Genomic DNA, 19,986 nt, shown 5'->3' on the forward strand with positions numbered 1-19,986 from the left:
ATATTTTTTATAATCCACACATAGAATATTTAGTTTTAGTTGATATAAAATTTATTATTTATCAAATATCAATTTTTAATTATATTATATACAATTTAAATTTGTATAAATATACTTTTCTAATATAAATTCTCCGTTATCATCATAAAGTATACTTTACTCCAATCCATAAACATTTTTATGACAGCAAAGAAACATCTTGAAACTTTTGAAGTAATGACAAAAGTTATCAAGAATTTTTAATTTTACGAATTAAATTGTACGAAGTTGTACAAGTGGATTTTATTTGATCATTTTTAAGATATTAAAATAGCAGTCTAGAATATAACATCAGTTATTAATTACACATTTCAAATTTAATTAAAAACTTGTACGACTTTAAGTTGTCGAAGGAAGTGAAGAGTAAACCTTACAACTTGTCAGTCAATTTCTTAATGAAATTTATTAGATCCAATCTTTTATTAATTACTAACTTGAAATACTCTAATTAATTCAAGTATTTAAGTAAGGACAAATTATAAATAAATAAAATAAATTCATCTCTTATTGATAATGATAAAATAAACTTTGTATAATTTAAATTAAGTCAGGAAAAAATTAATTCAATATCTCAAGTTGCAAAAGATATCACAATTTTATAAACAAATTATATTTATTCCATAAAGCCTGTGGTTGCTCAGTACTTTTCTGACAAATTATCAAAGTTTTCTCTCCTATTCAGAATACAAACTTTAAGAATTTTAAACAAACTTCAAGTTAGAGTAAATTGCATAAATATTTGTGCTTGTGGATTAATAATTCCTACTAAAAACAGTTAAGTTGGTAAGTTACTTTTAGAGTGCTGAAGATTAACTTTGGTTATTTAATTATATGGTGAGCTAAGATTTTCAAAGAAGGAGATACGCCTAAATATTGTAACTTTGTTAGTCATTATCGAAATTCGTAGTTTAATTTACCAATAATTTAATTAATTGAAAAATTATTATTATCATGATAAAATTATAAACGAATTATTTTAATTATTAGCAGTAAATAATAGTGTGTGGTACTGCCTTAGGATCAGATCCATGAGCTGGGTTAAACTCCAACTCGATTCAGGAAAGAATAGTGTAAGAGATTTTCTATTGGTATTTCACACCACAGTGCCCCAAATAAGATATTTTCAATTGGAAACATATTTTTGATCTGTATTTTCAAGTAAAAATAGACATCGCTACTGCTTGATATTAGGTTATCAAGAGCGGGTGCTTGAATTCACGACCCTGTTAACACAAGGCCGTGCACTTAACCATTACGCCATTTTTATTCTGGCAAAAGTTAGAAGTTTTTTAACTTCCCGAACATTTAAGCATACCTTAGAAAAAATGGATGTATATGTGATATTTCATCTCTATGCAGCTAAAGCAATGCGATTGTTCAAACATTTCAAACTTTCCAAAATATCTCAAAAAACAAAATCCAAACTGTTTTTTTTTCCAAAAAAGTCAATTTTTTAAAAAAATTTAAAATTTCTCAAGAATCTAATTTTTTCAAAGTAAAAAAAAAAATCTTTTTTAATTTAATTTTTGGTACGGAAAGTTCCAGCAATTTGCATTAAGGTACGATGCTATATACCACTAATTTCTTTTTTAGAGTGTTTTATTTTTTGCACCTATTTCATTCTGAATATCAGAATTTTTAACTTCCCGTAGGGCAAGTTATAGTAATCGCAAAAAAATCGAAAATGAAAATTTTTATATATCTTTACGTTTCAGAGGTTTCTGAACATTTTGGCATACCTTAGAAAAAATGGATGTATGTGTGTGTGTGTGTGTGTGTATGTATGTATGTATGTGTGTGTATGTATGTGCGGATACAAATTTTCGTCGACGATTTCGGGAACACGGATCAACCGATTTGAATAATTCAAAAAACATTCGATTCGTATTGATAAGGAGACGTGCTGATCAGTTTTTGGCGAAGGCAGGTCTAGCCGTTCCAAAGATACGGGGCAAAAAGTGCCGAAAACGGTAACTCAGTTTTTAAGAGAACGAAGCGTCCGATTTGAATAATTCAAAAAACATTTTACTTGTATTGACAAGATGAAGAATCGATAAAATTTTTATGAAGGTAGGTCTAGCGGTTTCGGAGATATGGAGGAAAAAGTAAAAAAATGAGCCATTTGGCGGTCAAAAATGATCATTAGACATATGCACATCAAATTATCATATATTTTATAGAGATTTTAACAATAAGTATAATTTTGGTTTACAATCCTATGGGTTCCGTACCAATGTTTACGCGTTAGACGTCGACGCGGCGCTTACGCGGTTTGATATTTCGTCTTTATGCAGTTAAAGCAGTACGATTGCTTTGAAAAGAAAGTTCAGATCTTCCACAATATGTCAAAATAAAAAAAAAAATTTTTTCAAAAAAAAGTAATTTTTTGTCCAATTTATAGTTTCTCAAAAATCTTATTTTTTCGAAGTAAAATTTTTTCAAAAATGTTAAAAAAATAATAATTTTTGGTACGGGAAGTTCCAGCAATTTGCCTTAAGGCACGATGCCTTAATTGCCTTAAGACAGAATTCCACTCACAGCTAGTTTTTGTCGTACTTAAAAATGTCTAAATTGAATACCAACCCAATGATTAGGCGTCCGGGTTTGATGGTACCCTGATCAGCTGTTACAAATCCGAGAACAAAACCAGATGCAAAACAATTTCCAAGTTACGTTTCATGCTTAATGAAATAACATCCAAAGATATTCAAATCAAAAATCTTTAGACAATATAAATTCCTCTCAAAACGAAATCAGACATTCGTGTCTTGGACGCCCACGGTCGCAAATTCATCTGTAAACAATGGTACGAGTGGCTCGCGCAATGCAATGCCACAATTGACGGGCGCTATTCTGGATAATATTCGTGTGAACCCGGCGATCGTAGACAGTATTAAAGCAGTAAATGTCATAGGATTCACATTAACTTTTGTCAAAGGTCAAACTAATATGCAAAATCCGAAAGTAACGGCGCGCATCGTCTACTCCAAAGTCTAAGCTGACTTGGGATCGAAGTAAAAGCAACGAAAATAAGGCAACACATGAAGAAGACGAAAGGCAACGAGTACCCTTTTGGTAGTCTTATTATATAATACAATTTATTTTGATTGAAGTTAGAAAAGTGCAATCGAAATATGTTACATCGGACAATTGGAAAATTTTAAATGGAACAGAATAACTGAAATCAATCTAAACAGAGGGTCCAATTCTCCGGTAAAATAGACCATTACAAAGCGTTGTTATGACAACGCTATGTTATGCTCCTTTTTGGTACTCAAAACAGTCAAAATTTGTTTGCACATAAAATTACTTTATATTAGCCCTGCAGTCAGATGTTTTACACATAAAATCTATCTTCTTGCATGGTTTATTATGACATATCAGAAAGATGCACTTATGCTTTATTGACATTTGTTTCGTTTTCTAGGCTAGGTTTTACATATAAACGATTCAAATTTATAGCATTTGGACTTTTGGACAACATAAAGTTGCCATAATAACGCTATGTTATGGTCTATTTTCCCGGAAAATTAACCCCTTACTATAGGACCACATAGTGTAATAGGGCTCATTGTACTAGGTGTGAACAGAAACAGACGTTTTTCAATAGGATCTCGAACAATATTAAAATATTTTTTTCCTAGATTGGATATGAAATGTTCTGCATGTTGGGATACAATGTTGTAGGGAAACCGAAGTAAATTATTTTAAATGTTTATTTTTTTGGGGGTAAAGGTATGTATTTTAATTGATATTTACTGTATTTGCTACGTAGTTCTCCGTATAGGGGTATTCACTCTAGGCCATGGAGATAATATCAACTTAGACAATAATATTTTGGCGTAATGTTTAAAAAAGTTCCTCGACCGCTGCTATAAAGCAAGCCCATTTACTATGATTAAAAATTTTAGTTTTAAACCAAATTGTTTGTGAAGCAGTCAAACCCTAAAACTTGCGCGTTAAAATATGTACTTAAAACTTTGACTTGATATTCTTAAATCGTGGCACGTAGTGATAAAAAACTAATTGTCAGAATGATTATGAAATTTGTTTAAGCCGATTATATTTCAGTAAATATTTAAGAAATATATATAATAAAATAATTTATAACTGAGTGTGACCTATATAATTAATTATATCAGTATCAGTGACCAAACGTTATAAAAAATTAGGTAAGTTAATTTGGTAAGCTAATTATAAATGAAACCAACAACAACCGATCCTATTAATTTAATAAAAACGTTGAAACTATCATTCTCAAATAACAGTACTTTTAAAACATTTAGGTAAGCTAATTTGATAAGCTAATTATAAATTAAAAAAGAAACGTAATGCATTTTCCTATTCTGTTCAGAGATAAATTAATATTTATCCCAAACATCCATGACTCCATTCCATTTCCATTCATACTTTACTGTCACTCAATTATAATTGCAACAAACACCGAAACTTATTTAATAAATTTGAAAGCTTTTTCCTATGTATATAGTATATATACTACGTATGTCACCATCAAGCAAAAACTTTAATACATATCTGTTAAAACAAATAAGCAATTTCATAATGGCGAACATTAATGGTTTTTCTGAGATTACACATTCTGAACGGGAAAACTATTTATGTTTTTGAGCAGTATAAAATATTATTTCGATCCGTTGAAAATTGATTATATGATAGAAACAAGAGTGTTGTAAAAAACAATAATGCGAATACAATTGCGTACCAATCGATCAATCAATCAACGGGATAGTATAAAATCCCATCGAGTAATATCAATCCAGAATAAAAGTAAACAAACAATATCATTATTTGATATTGGAAAATCGCTTTTGGGGGATTTTGTGCACTCTATGAGATTTTAAACAAATTCTTTTTATGCCAATGTTGTTTTAGGCAATAACATACGTATTTTTAAATATCGAGGGTAAGTTGAGAAGTGATTTGTAAGGTATCACTAACTTGATAATCAGACATGATTATTTGAATATTTAACCAGACATGGTTTATTATCAGCAAATAGTACTGATTTGTGTTATATAATAATAATTTTTATGTACATATATGATTAGTAGATATATAAATGGATATATTAGGATATTACTATTCAATAAAATATACATTTGAGTTACACATACATGAACACAATTTCATTGTTGTGTATCTTTGAAGTATTGTATTTTCTGGAAAATACTCAATGGCATTATTTTGACTTGTATACCTAAAAGGTCATAAAACTGCCTGTGAGACCAGAAAACAAGTTAACAAATTTAATACCAGTTAGATTTAATAACCAGTTTAACCAGTTAAAATGGAATTTTTCAAATATCAACCCTTATTTTTGGGTCATTGCACGTGACATCAGAATTCATTTTAGATGTATAGTTTCTTCAGCAAAGTATCTTATTTTGACCCCTAGTATCCAAAAATCATGTGTGCCTAAGCGACTTTTTTTGACCCATTCAAATCGACCCACTTTATTATATATATATATATATATATATATATATATATATATATATATTAATTTTTTAAGACTTACCTTCTGATACTGGCACGTAACTATCTGTAATTCCATATACACAATTTCCAGCATGCAGGAAAAACGCTGTGACCAAAAATCGCAACATTATCTGAAAGGAAAAAAAATTAAATTAGATCATTTTCAAAAGTAATTTGAAGTGATTTACACATTTTTCATAAATATCAATCAAATCATCTATCAATTTTAATCGACGACATTTAAGTAATGCTCTATAAACAGTCTCTCCAAAACATTTAAAAAAAAGTCAAATATAATTTTTTGCCTGAATTCTCTCACACTGATGGTAATAATTTATAACTGAATTCACCGTAAAATATCGGATATTTTTGCCAGTCGGTATTATGTGGAATTACCTGAACGAAACAAAACAATTCGGGAATGAAATACTGAAGCTATGGCGTTACATTTCATAATGCGATACACGATGATGCCCTTCCATAGCCAGGAGACTGATGGAAAATGAAAATTTGTATGAAAATGAAAATAAACTAATATTTTATGATGAAAAATAAATAATTGATGGTACTGCGCTAGGGCTGAACTCAAGTCCAACTCGATTTAGGGAAAAATGTGTGAAGGATTTCCTATTGCCTTCCTATTGTGAGAAAGTTTCTCAAAATTACCCTTAGAACCAGAATCAAAATATTCCCCAATGTCAAAAGGTTGGACCCACCCTAATATAATGTTAATCATTTAATATATCTAAAACAATTATTTTACATGTAGGTTGATATTTTCACCAGTATTACTCTACCATGTTGAACAATTCAGAAATTTAGATTCACAGAAAGTATTTTCCGAGAAAAACTAAACGTCGGAGACCATTACTCTAGCGGTTATAGTACATTTTCACATGTTATTTTCGCTTTAAGGTAGACTCAATCGAATAAAACTATAACTATCATGTATTGAATTCTCTAGGTGTGGTTTTATTTAGTATGAATTATTGAATATATCAACTTTACTTATATATCAAATACCACTCTTTTTATCTTGTAGCTTTTCAAATGCTATTCAAAGGGATATGTAATTGGTTATTTGTGCCTTAGGTAGCTAAAAGTTAAATGCAGAAGAGGTTTTGTTAGTAAAACGATATTTCCAGCAAATAAAACAATAGGTACTTGCGATTACAAGATGTACTATAAATATTGCAAATACTGTACATTTACTAGTAGTGCATTTTTGTCTATCATCATACCAAACCTGAAAGGTTTGAGCATGTTGAGGAACTTTGCGCATACAAATTCATAAACCTTACCAAAATTGATGGTTATTGGGAAATTAAGTTACAGGCTGCAACAATATAAGAGCAACTTTAAGACTTTGCATAAGTACTAAAGTATCTCCCAAATTAGTTGATACACAAAAATACAGGTACTAGTACAGTCAAGCATAAAACAAACGCTCTCGAACACAAATACAAAAAATGTCTCGCGGATCACTCAAACTTGCTCGCCAGAAAACCCTGCAGCAACGATCAGACAATTTGTAATTTTATTAGTTCTTCAGTTCTTTACCAAAAATGTTCAGCATTTTTTACACTATTGACTAGACACTCGGTCTATTATGTCGAAAATCAAAATAAAAATCCTCCGCCCATTCGACACAAGTATTACGCATCAATTATGAATCAGCGATCTGCTTTTAATTGTTTCGGATGAAATTTCGTATTTGAACACCTCCCGGGCCAATTGGCAGACCGAGCAGTTTAGTTAAATTGAAAATTTTCAATGCTTTTTATTGATGGGCTCCGATGATAAATGATTTTTATCTGCAGAGAGCACAATATGTAGATTGAAAATGGAAAAAATCTATTTTATGGTAGTAATATATTTCAGGTAAAGCTCTGTTAGAAATTGTTTTAAAACATTCAATATTATGAAGTTCTTAGTGTATGACTTCAACTAGCACATTATAATGGTTACCTATTACTATGCAATCGTGGATTCCATAATGTTTCATTAAACCAAGGTCTTTAAGAATGAGGTTTCTAGATAATTGTGCTTTTCTGAACTGACCTTAATCGTTTGCTCACAATAGCAGTATTGATCTAACAAAGTAAGAAACAAATTGTTCAAATCTCCAAAGAATCAAGAAAGATGGTAGGAGGGATTTTTGGAACTCGGTTCTCTGTGATAAAAATGATAAATTATATTCAATCAATTGTTCATACTTGATTGCAGTACGATAAATAAAAATATCGTAAAAAATTGTCGATATATGAATTAGAACAATTCACATTAATACGCCTAAATTATTCCATTGATATTAAACTAAATCATAATATATTGATAAAATATTCATGATGAATAATATATTCATGAAAATTTTATATATTATCATTGATTATATAAAGGAGTTTGTGGTAACAGTGGTCAACGCCTTTTTACCACAAAGTTGCAAATTTTAGACTCTGACAACCTGATATCAATCTTCTACTTCTACAATACATTTCTACTTGCAAATATAGATCAAAAATATGTTTCCCAATAGAAATAACCATATTTTTGTGAAAGAAGTAAATAATATTAATCAAGTAAGTTCAAATAAAATACACATAAAAAAAACAACCATAAAGTTGACTTCCAAAAGCTATATGTATTGATATATTTACCAGATTTTTTGCAAAAAAATTTGCAAAAATATTTTAAAAAAGCTGCTAAAGTGCAAATTACTTTGTTTGCTTTTTTACATAAATACTTAAAAAATAAGCTTCAATTCAATCTCAAACTAGTGATGCATGGCATCATGCCTTAAGACAAATTGCTATAACTTTCTTACGTTCACCCCATGAGCATCGAAGAATTTTAAATGTTATCAAATAGATTTTCATATATACTATAACTGCCATTATTCTTAGTATTTTTGAAACGACTAGACTTGTCTTTGCCAAATACTAATCAGCACATCTTCTCGTCAATACAAACTGAATGTGTTTTGAATCATTTAAATCGGTTGAGAGGTGCTCCTGAAAACATGGGCAAAAAATTGTATCCACACATGTAAACACACGCATCCATTTTTTTCAAGGTATGCCAAAATGTTCAAAAACCTCTGAAATGCAAAAAAATTTCAATATCGTTTTTTAAACGATTACTATAACTTAACCAACACAAAGTTATTAAGCATAAAACTGCAAATTGCACAATATATGATTTGCAGACAAGCCTCGCTGGTCAACAAAATGCATCTCCCCATCAATACGAATCGATTGTTTTTTTGAATCATTCAAATCGGTTGAGCGGTGCTACCTAAGTGGAAAAATTGAAGCCACACATACATACACACAACCATTTTTTTTTTCAAGATATACCAGAAAGAAATGCAAAAACTTTCATTTTTGATTTCTGAACGATTACTACTACAACTTACCCTACGCGAAGTTAATAAGCATAAAATAGCACATTGCACAACATATGATTTGCAGACAAGCCTCGCTGGCCAACAAAATGCTTCATTACAAAACCTTGAAACGGAAAATACCATCGTTGTAATTCAATAAAGCATGTTTTCCGCAAATAAATACGAAACACATTCGTAATTTATATCATGATATTTTTGTTGATGCATCACTCGGCTCGGCCGTAATTATATCGCGATAATATGTTTTCAATTGCGGTTCCCCGATGCATTATGTTTTCTATTTCACATGCCATTTATCCATATATCATACAAGTTCCACAATGTGCGTTCGAGTAATAAAATATACATCAAGTTCAGTGGAACTATCGAAAAGTAAAAAGCGTTGCAAAATTTTACCGACAGGCTCGATCGTATTTTTTTAAAATAATAGGCAATGCGATATAATCTTCCTTAATGGTTAATTAATAGTTTGCGCTTTAATTTTCAAAAATTACGTGAAATTATTGTCCAAATCAAATGTCAGCAAATAGTTTTTTATATAAACTGCAAAAAACTAAAGTTCATAAATAGGGTAGAGAGGGGCACAAAGGTCCAATTTAACAATTTGACCAATTATATCACAACAAATAACATGTATCAAACAAACAACTATCTGACTATGTTCAGTAAAACTCCCAGCCTCCCAGCTAATTCATCTTTATAGAAATGTGTATTTTTTGTTGTTTTTCAAAAAATTCTCATCTGTCTATTTTACTCGTCTATAAACAGGGTATAAAATGAAATGGCCAAGAAGTCATTGTCTTTTTTCGATTTTAAAGAATATAAGTTCGTTGCCTTATATTTAATGTTCAAGAATTTTTACGACATAACAGGTACATTATTTAACCAATACAAATTAGTATAAATGAATACATTTTTTGCAAAGATAACACTGTACGTATATATCCTTGATCTAGCATTTAGTCAGAAATATTCATCAGCAGAGTTGGAATAACTGTTAATTTAATTATTTTTCTTGTAAAATGCTTTTTTTAAATTTTATTATTTGTACCAGAGTCAGGATAAAGTCCTTTTTACCCCACCCATGTGGTAACTACATCTTACAATACAATTTTATAAAATAAAAAAATTACATCCTTTAAAACTACTATTATGAATACTGAGGTCTAGTAAACTAAACAACAGTGCTCACAACGAAAAAAACTAAATACGAAAGAGAATACTATTGTCATGGATTTCCAAAAAATGTCCTTTATTTCTTAGAAGCAAGGTCTTAAAAATCAAAGAGATGACTGGTTTTACTATTGTAAAAAAATTCTTAACTTAACTTGTCTTTTTTTTTGAAATACCGGTGGTGGACCTTTTTACTCGCTGACACTCATTTCTAACTGCACTTTAAATAAAAATAATAAATAGGAAAATTACGTAAATATTTATTAATTTTATTACTCGATAGATAATACTTTCAATTTTATTACTTGATTTGCATTTATTATTTACCGATCGTTAATGCAAATATTTTTATGCTGAGAAAGTGTTGAACCTTAGAAGATGTTTAGTCAGAATCATCTTCAATATTAATATCAATTTATGTAATACAACGAGTTTCTTGATTATCATAAACTAATTATGTTAATTGAATTGTCTATTGCTTTAATTAATTGTTCTTGTGTATAAATATCTAATGGTAATAAGTATCATATGATGCAAAATTATATTCACACATACAATATGTAGAAAAAATGGTAAAATAATGATTATATTCATTATCAATATATTGATACCTGATGTGAGTGAATTTTTTTATGGCTTCTATATTATTGTCGAATTATAAAATAGCACTATTACAAAACTCATTATATTTTTTAAGGTTAAAATTCATATTCATATTAATAGGTACTGTATTATTTCTGTTACCTTTTCCATTATGTAATGACAAAAATCAATCACATATAACGCTTTATCTGATTAAACCAACTACGTTTTATAAACACCTTGCAAAAACTATGGGATAGCAGTTTTTTATTTCTTATCTCCGTAACAAAAACCAGTAAATTAATCCGTTTATTATCCTCTTAATAAAATAACGATTGCAAATGATTAAATTCCTTTTTTTCTTTTATTATATCAGAGATCTAGCAAAGCCAATGGCGATTCTGATGCTGTAGAAACTCGTAAACCTGTTCCATCGGTAAAATCCTGATATGATTTTATGATCTCGAGTAGTTTCTGCAGAACTAGTCTGATTGGGAGTTCATTGTCAAGGTGATATAACGAACTGATGGGAAATAACAAATATTTTTTATGAGAAATGTTCATAAAACCTTAGAAGAGTAAATTTCTGAACTAGCAATAATATGACAATGCAAATGTAAATATTTGTACCTATATATTTCTAGATAAATCAAGTTTTGTTGAAAAACATGTAATAAATCAATATTTTTAATTATTTTCACAATATTACTTCATAGAAGTGTCAAAAAAAAAAAATATTAAAGAAATTTTTAAGCGGATGCTATTCGAGCCTGAGTGTAATAATTGGGAGTGCGTTGCCTCAACTACGGAGCTTTATCGACATGTTGATAAAAAACTTTAATTAGTTTTTATGATTAAATCACTTCTCATAGGCCTATAATCTTTTAAGAAGTTTGTTTAAATAACCAACTCTATCACTATGAAAAGTTTCATCAAAATCAGATACAAGCAAACCAGAGGTTGTGAGTGATATCAATTGAAGTTTTAAGAGCTTTTTTCGCAAAAAGTCTAAACATAATTATTATTTAATATTATTTGAGTATCTAATGAACCTATTCTTAATGTTATAAAATTTGAAATAAATGTTCCCCACATATGTTTTTTTTAAATCCTTTAAAACCAGAGGTTGTCCTCGTGAGTGATATCAATTGAAGTTTTTAGAGTCTTTTTCGCAAAAAGTCTAAACATAATTATTCTTTATTAAGTGAGAATCTGATGAACCTGTTCTTATCATGATGAAATTTGAAATAAATTTTCTCTACATATATTTTTTTAAATCCTTTAAAACCAAAGATTGTCCTTGTGAGTGATATCAATTGAAGTTTTAAGAGCCTTTTTCGCAAAAAGTCTAAACATAATTATCATTGAATATTATATGAGAAATTTATGAACCTATTCTTATTATTATAAAATTTGAAATAAATTTTTTTTACATATGTTTTTTTTAATCCTTTAAAACCAGAGGTTGTCCTTGTGAGTGATAACAATTGAAGTTTTAAGAGCCTTTTTTGCAAAAAGTCTAATCATAATTATCATTTAATATTATCGGATAATCTGGTGAACCTATTCTTATTATTATGAAATTTGAAATAAATTTTCTCTACATATGTTTTTTTTAAATCCCTAACCAATTGACAAAGATTAAATCATGTGTTAATATCATTTTAACTGGTTCAAATATCTGACAACCCTGCATGCAATTTGCAACATAAATCATCTAGAAATGAGAAAGATGCTCAAAATTGTATGCATGGTTACATACGTTTCTGGTCTACAACTAACAAACAATATCAGGCATGAGATAGCAGTACAGTCTCATCTTAGAAGTCTGATGTCAAGCAGTAGTGACATCAATTTAGATAGTTAGGAAATATAGATAGTAGGGTGGTCCTTCATATGGACATTTTCAAATTTTCTTGCTCGCTCAAATGGTTCCATATTGATAAAAAACAATTCTCTGAAAGGTTTAGCTCTTAATATTGTATTTTAGAAAGTTAGCAATTCAATCAAAGTTTTGTATGGAAATAGCATGAAAATTTTTTCAAAAATTTTAAAAATGTTTTTTAGTTTAGTTATAATTTACCAAACAAATGAATGATTTTTTTTTCAAAATTCGACGCTCTACAAAACAAATTATAAAAAACCTGTTTTGCAGAGCGTCGAATTTTCAATAAAAAATGACACGAACACGAACCTAAAAAAATTTTTTTTAATTTTCAAATTTTTTTCCATGCTATTTCGATACGAAGTTTGAATGAATTGAACACTATCTAAAAGTTGATATTAAGAGCTAAAACTTTCAGAGTATTGTTTTCATCAATTTGGAATCATTTGAACCCTTGGGAGCAAGGAAATTCGAAAATGTCCATATTAAGGACCACCCTAATAGATAGCAATATGTTTCCAAGTGAAAATAGCCCTCATCCAGAAATTGTAATATTAAAATTTATTTCACAAATATAAGACTGTTCTGGTTGCCATCTGTAGAACCGACTAATAGGACACCTTATAGGACTCTTAAATTTTGATTGCTGTTCAAATTATTATAAAAAAATGTCACATTGACTGTTCTATCATAGTCAAAATTGATAATCATCTACACAAATCCAACATTTACATCTAGAACATATTACATACTTGTATATATATATATCTCATGTCGTACGATGTATAAAATAACATTTAAGATGAATATCGCAACTTTTCAGTGCACTTTAATGTCACGTACTGGTAAAATCATCGCTAACATTTGCAACGCACGCGTTTCCTTTGCAATTTGTAACCATCAATTTCCAGGGCGCTAAAGACGTCTGAAAAATAATCTTTACATCTTTCTGCATTAGCTTAACACCCTCCAGCTCATAATATCCGTCGCGAGGCATTTGACTCAACGCCAAGTGTGGGAGCTATATGGTGAAACATGTATCAGAGACTCCCAAAATATAAAAAGAGGAATATCTATTCAGTTATGCGTTTTTTCGTCGATGTAAAAATAACTAGTGGCGTATGGCATCGAGCCCTAAGGCAAATTGCTGGAATTCCCATACCAAAAATTATTTTTTTTTAAAAATATTAAATTATTTTTTAGATTTTTTTTTAATTATTAACTCTTTTATTTACAACTGTCCAGTAAAGGAAATTTAGTAAATTTGATGAATTTACAATAGTCGGCCGAAAAGGGACATTGTATACTACATTGGCATGTTGGAAAAAATAACTCAGTTAGATTAGATTTTTGAAACATTTTAAATTTTTGAAAAAAATTAACCTTTTTGGAAAAAAGACTTCAAAATAATTTATATCCGCACATACACACACGCACACACATACATCCATTTTTTCTAAGGTATGCTAAAATATTCAGAAACCTCTGAAACGTAAAAATATATGAAAATTTTCATTTTCGATTTTTTTGCGATTACTATAACTTACCCTACGGAAAGTTGACAAAATAAATACTTCAAAATACAACCATTGCCCTTAACAACAAAGCAGGGTAATTTTTGGAGCTAAAACAAAAAGCAAACCTCTGGAAAAAAGTATAATAAAATATTTGGAACTACAACTTGGACCTTAAAATTTTCCACAAGTGCAAATTTTAAAGAAATAGCTCGTTCCATCGTCTCGTGAGTCCTAATCGAGTTTAATTGAATGGTTTTTAGGAAAACGTCAGAGAAAGTTCCAATTTTGGCTCAAACGCAAATACACTCACACATAGTTTTTCACCGAAATTTTAGTAGAAGTGCGATATATTTATGAGAAAAGTAAAATGAAACGAGAAGTAAAATCAAAGCATTCTAGATCCTCCCCCTATTATGTAAATAAGGTTTCATTGGGGCAAAAGGCTTGAAATAAGCGGATATTTTAGTCGGTATTATATCCAGGCGGTATTAAGTCAGATATATCCAGACAAAAAACCTAGTCTGGGATGCATAAATATATTTCCTTAGCTATACAAAAAATATATACTTTTTTCAGCTTTTCATAACATATAATAAATATACTAACTATGCAAGGACAATTATTAGTATCTACTTCAAAAATCAATCATGCTTGAATTTCTTCTTATTATTATTTTGTGTTTGTTTTATATGATTGATTATTATGATTATGATGTATGTGATAATCAATATTTTAAAAAATGCTGATGTAAATTACTGATAATTTCAAAATAACATCATGAAAAATTTGGTACCATGAAGATTCTTGGAATAAAACTTTAATTTTGCTTGATATATGGTTTTTTATGATATCGTTGATTCAGTCTATCAATTCCATTATATTTTTAAAATTATTTTAGCCATTTAAATTTCTAAAAAAAATGAGAACTTTTATTGAGAAGTCATGATATAACTTTTACAGTTATGTGAATGTGTGCTGTAGTTGCTGACATATATATATAGCCTTTGGTTAAGAAATTTCTCACAAGAATATCATGTCGTTTATTATTATAATTAAAATTATGATAGAATTTCGTATCACTTTGCAAAACTGATATGAGGTTTAAAGGATTGTATTTACTTATTTTAAGAGCAAAATGTTGAATAATGACATTTTATATTCAAAGAACAATAATTGTCATATTATATATTTTCGCTCTGGAATTATAAACTCTATGCCTTAAAACAAATGTTTTTTTCCAAATATATTGATTTGTGTTTGAATGCAATGCTTATTAACGGTGAAAGCAATTAGCTTTACTATGATGTTCAAATGTATAAAATAATTTTATCATCTGTTTTATTAGCATAAATGAGATGAATTAATTACATTTTACGATATAATAAATTTTATGGTCCTATAAAATTGTATAGTCGTATACAAGCGTAATTAGCGCAAATGCAGCAAAAAATATGGGAAAACCTATTAGGTAATTTCCAGCAAAAATTACAATATTACATGACATACTGATAAACAAACCAATTAATGATCATCATCTGAATTTAACTAATATGGTTCTAAGTAGTTGTAATAGAAGTATTTAATTGTAATATATTCAATAAATGCTAGTGAAAGAAATGTATAAAAAAGAAAATTTAAAAATTTAAAACTTAGTCAATATTAAAATTTTAGCACGAACTCGTTATATTCATAAAGACAACAATTCAAAATTTTATTAAATTATAATACATATCCAAAATTAAATAAAACATCAAAAGAGTACAAAGGGACAAGTGGTGACGCATTTCACCTACGACGTTAAATCGATCTTTAAGTGTAAATTATTTACACATAAGTATTTAAAAATAGTTTCATTGGGCCAAACAAATTAAAGGAATAAATATCTTGACAAAATGTTTCTGGTATACATAAAAACACTTCTAGAGACTGAACAATATATGAAGAAGAAGGAATTTCATTGTTTGATGTTTCGAAGCAATGATCAATTTTGTTTATTGATGAACTCAAGTGTTTGTTTTAAATTATGCTTACATTTAATAACATATTATGTTCCTGTACCGATATATCGTTATATCATAGATTATACAGGTAGATTTTATCAAACGCATAACATTTTTACAGTTTGTACCACCAAGAAAGAAGCGTAACAAAGCATTGCCATAACAACGCTATGTTACGGTCTATTTTGCCGAAGAATTTGCTTCCTTAATTTTATAAATATGCACATAGGAAGCTAAATATAATATACCTCAAAGCAACTACAATATCAGACATTATCTATTATGTTAACAGAACCTTTTGACTTGCAGTCTCAGTCAGTCAGTAGTCTGTATCTCTTGGAGCGTTTTAATAGCCTTTAGCTTTATAGGCTGTTCGCGATATGTCGGTATATAATTCACCGAAATGTAGCACCTATTGTTGAATGAAGGACGTGAAACTCACACAGAGGAACATACACTGACAGGATATTAAACACATTACACTGTCATTTGAACTAACGTCTCATTTAACACTGTGTGTAAAAGCGCACTAATGCTCGGTGTGCCCGACGTGCGCGATGTATGAGAGATCCGCTAAATATCATCGCGAGCTTTCCAAACCATATTCCAGTATGGAAAGTGGAAAGGTCGGATGAAATTGGACAAGTTTCGGTTTTAATCAAAATCAAGACACCAATGGACAAGGTAATAGATTTTATGTATGAACATTCAACGTAGGATAGATTTTCTAATTTACCATTTTAATTCTGAACAATGCATCCATCAAAATATATTAAATAAGTAACCTATAGTAAATAAAAAAAACAATAAGTGTAAGAGTTCAAGTCTGTCAATTTACCTGCAACTCTGTTTATCTGTCTTGTTATTTGCATATCTAGCAGTTGTCTTATCAACCATTTTACATATCTTTTAATTTACCTGACCGCCAACTGTACAACAATTTACCTGTCTACCAAATCACTTGTCTATCAATCTACCTGTCTCCCATTTTAGCTATTAACTTGTTTGTCAATAAACCATTTTACCTGTTCACCAATCTATCTTATATCCTGCTCTATATGTCTACCAATTTACCTATCAACCAGTAAATGTAAATCTAATTGCAAGTGGCATTTTGCATAGTGGCATGTTGTTTAAACTTCCTGATCTATGTGAATAATCGATTTATTCATTTTTTTAAATTTATACATGTTCTGCATGTCTACTTAAGCACCTGTTAGCCTGTCCACCCAATTACCATTCTACATTTATTATTGTTTATCAGTTTACCTGTCTATCTGTTCACAAGTCCATCAGTTTACCAGATCATTAATATACCAGTTCACCAATCCATAAGTTCACCAGTCCATCAGTTTACTATTCCATCAGTTTACAAGTGCAGCAGATTACCAGTCTATCGAGTTACCAGCTTATCAGTTTATCAATTTATCAGTTTAACAGTTTATCAGTTTACCAGTCGATCAATTTGCCAGTCCATCAAATTGCCAGACCATCAACTTACCAATCCCTCAGATCAGACTAGTCTATCAGTTTACAGGTCTATCAGTTCACCAGCCTATCAGTTTACCAGCCGATCAGATTACCAATCTATCAGTTTAACAGTTTATCAATTTGCCAGTCCATCAGATTACTAGTCTATCAATTTAGCAGTTTACCAGTCAATCAGTTCACCGGTCTATCAGTTTATCAGTCCATCAGTTTATCAGTCCATCAGTTTACCAGTCCATCAGTTTACCGGTCTATTAGTTTACAGATCTATCAGGTTACAGATCTATCAGGTTGCCAGTCTATCAGTTAACAAATTTATCAATTTGCCAGTCCATCAGATTACTAGTCTATCAATTTACCAGTTTATCAGTTTACCAGTCAATCAGTTCACCGGTCTATCAGTTCACCGGTCTATCAGTTTACCAGTCCATCAGTTTACCAGTCCATCAGTTTACCAGTCCATCAGTTTATCAGTCTATTAGCTTACCGGTCTATCAGTTTACAGATCTATCAGGTTACCAGTCGATCAGGTTACCAGCCTATCAGGTTAGCAGCCTATCAGGTTACCAGCCTATCAGTTTACCAGTTTATCAGTTTACTAGTTTATCAATTTGCCAGTCCATCAGATTACTACTCTATCAATTTACCAGTTTATCAGTTCACCAGTCTATCAGTTCACCAGTCTATCAGATCACCAATCTATCTGATCACCAGTCTATCAGTTCACCAGTCTATTAGTTTACCAGTCTATCTGTTTACCAGTCTTACTTTACCAGTTTACCAGACTATCAGTTTACTAGTCTACTAGTTGACCAGTCTACTAGTTCATCAGTCTATCTGTTTACCAGTCTTTCTGTTTACCAGTCTTTCTGTTTACCAGTCTTTCTGTTTACCAGTTTTTCCGTTTACCAGCTTATCCGTTTAGTCTGTTTGTATGTCCTACCTGTATAATATATTTTTAGTTTTAGAAAAAAGTGCATGCTAGTAGTAAATAATTAATTAATTTCAAAACATAAATATATTATTTCGCTTAATTCACTGATTAAAATTGAAGTCGTATGCCTAAAGTAAATTATTGCGTTTACATAAAACTGAATTGAAATACGTTTTATTTACTATCGAATCCATAAGATTTATTCTCTAATTGAAATAAAATGTGATGTAAATAAATAAATCAACCAAGAATATATGAAAACTGTTTTGAAACCATAATGACTGTCGCAGCCTCATATTATATCATTACAATTTCATGTGTCTGAATTGTTCCTCTAGCGATATATCATAGAAGAACAACTAATGCAATTGTTTGAAATTTTGCAGTAAGTAGATCTAGTAATAAATGTTAGCAGTTTAAATTGAATGTGGGAAATATTAAACAGATATATTGCTAATTATTAGCCAAAAACCAAGATGAAAAATTCTAGAAAATATTATGAAAAATTGATATTCTTTATTTTACTGAAACCAAATTCAGTGGCAATTTTTTCCAAACTTATGGAACCCGATAATTTATCAAATTCAAAGCTGTTTGTGCAAAACCAAATAAATTTCATAGATTCCAATTATGGAATTATTATATAAATATTTGATACGCCAATGTTATCGATATAGGAATCTGAAATCAATTAATATATAGTACCTTGATCAAGATTAATCCTGTTCAATTAATAATTTTCATGCATAGAGGAGTGTTATATGGAAAATCGATTGCATTATTGGGTTCATCACTATTTAATGAACCCAAAGCTTAATCTTATTCGATCATTGTCCATGAGCAAATCCTATTATCGATTGGATTCTATTTCAGTGGATGTGTGTTGAAAACTATCTTCCCAATGTGCAATTAATATCCTATAAAGTTGGATATAGGTAGTGAAAAGCATTTGAGATAAAATATTATGAAGAAGATTACATTATCTACATAAATATTTATATTTTGTAAGGCATTAAATTGTTTTTGATAAAAAACGAATTTAAACAAATATATTCATAATGGCTTGTTGGATTTGATTTTTGACAAAAAAAGTTGTTTCGATCAAGCTTGAATGAGTTGACAAATGTTAATATGCAATTTTTTATCAATACTTTCAAAAATAGAACAGATTTCTTGCTGATCTAAACTTCGTGTAGGTCAGTTTTTAACAAATCCTTCTATAGTAATATCCTGCAAATAAGTTTTTATTCAAATTTTAAAAAAAAGTGGTGTATGGCATCGTGCCTTAAGGCAAAATGCTAGAACTTCCCGTACCAAAAATTAAATGTTTTAAAAAAGATTCTGAATTTTGAAAAATTTAGATTTTCGAGAAATTTTAATTTTTTTTTAAAAAAATGACTTTTTTAAAGTAAACTCGAAACAATTTTTTTTTGTTTTGAAATTTTTTGGAAATGTTGAACTTT

General features: G+C 29.5%; 1 protein-coding gene across 1 annotated transcript in view; it reads right to left on the reverse strand.

Moving 5' to 3' along the window:
• LOC113386249 overlaps positions 1 to 19,986 on the reverse strand; it is a 169,627-nt gene that overhangs the window by 73,867 nt on the left and 75,774 nt on the right. Inside the window, exon 2 of the mRNA XM_026624039.1 lies at positions 5,579 to 5,669. Within this exon, the coding sequence (XP_026479824.1) occupies positions 5,579 to 5,666 (88 nt within the window). The 5' untranslated portion in view covers positions 5,667 to 5,669. The remainder of the gene's footprint in view (positions 1 to 5,578; positions 5,670 to 19,986) is intronic.

Source organism: Ctenocephalides felis, unplaced genomic scaffold, assembly GCF_003426905.1.
Source record: "Ctenocephalides felis isolate EL2017-DRISC unplaced genomic scaffold, ASM342690v1 CF-g0.4_SCAFFOLD_03571, whole genome shotgun sequence".
Lineage (NCBI taxonomy): Eukaryota > Metazoa > Arthropoda > Insecta > Siphonaptera > Pulicidae > Ctenocephalides > Ctenocephalides felis.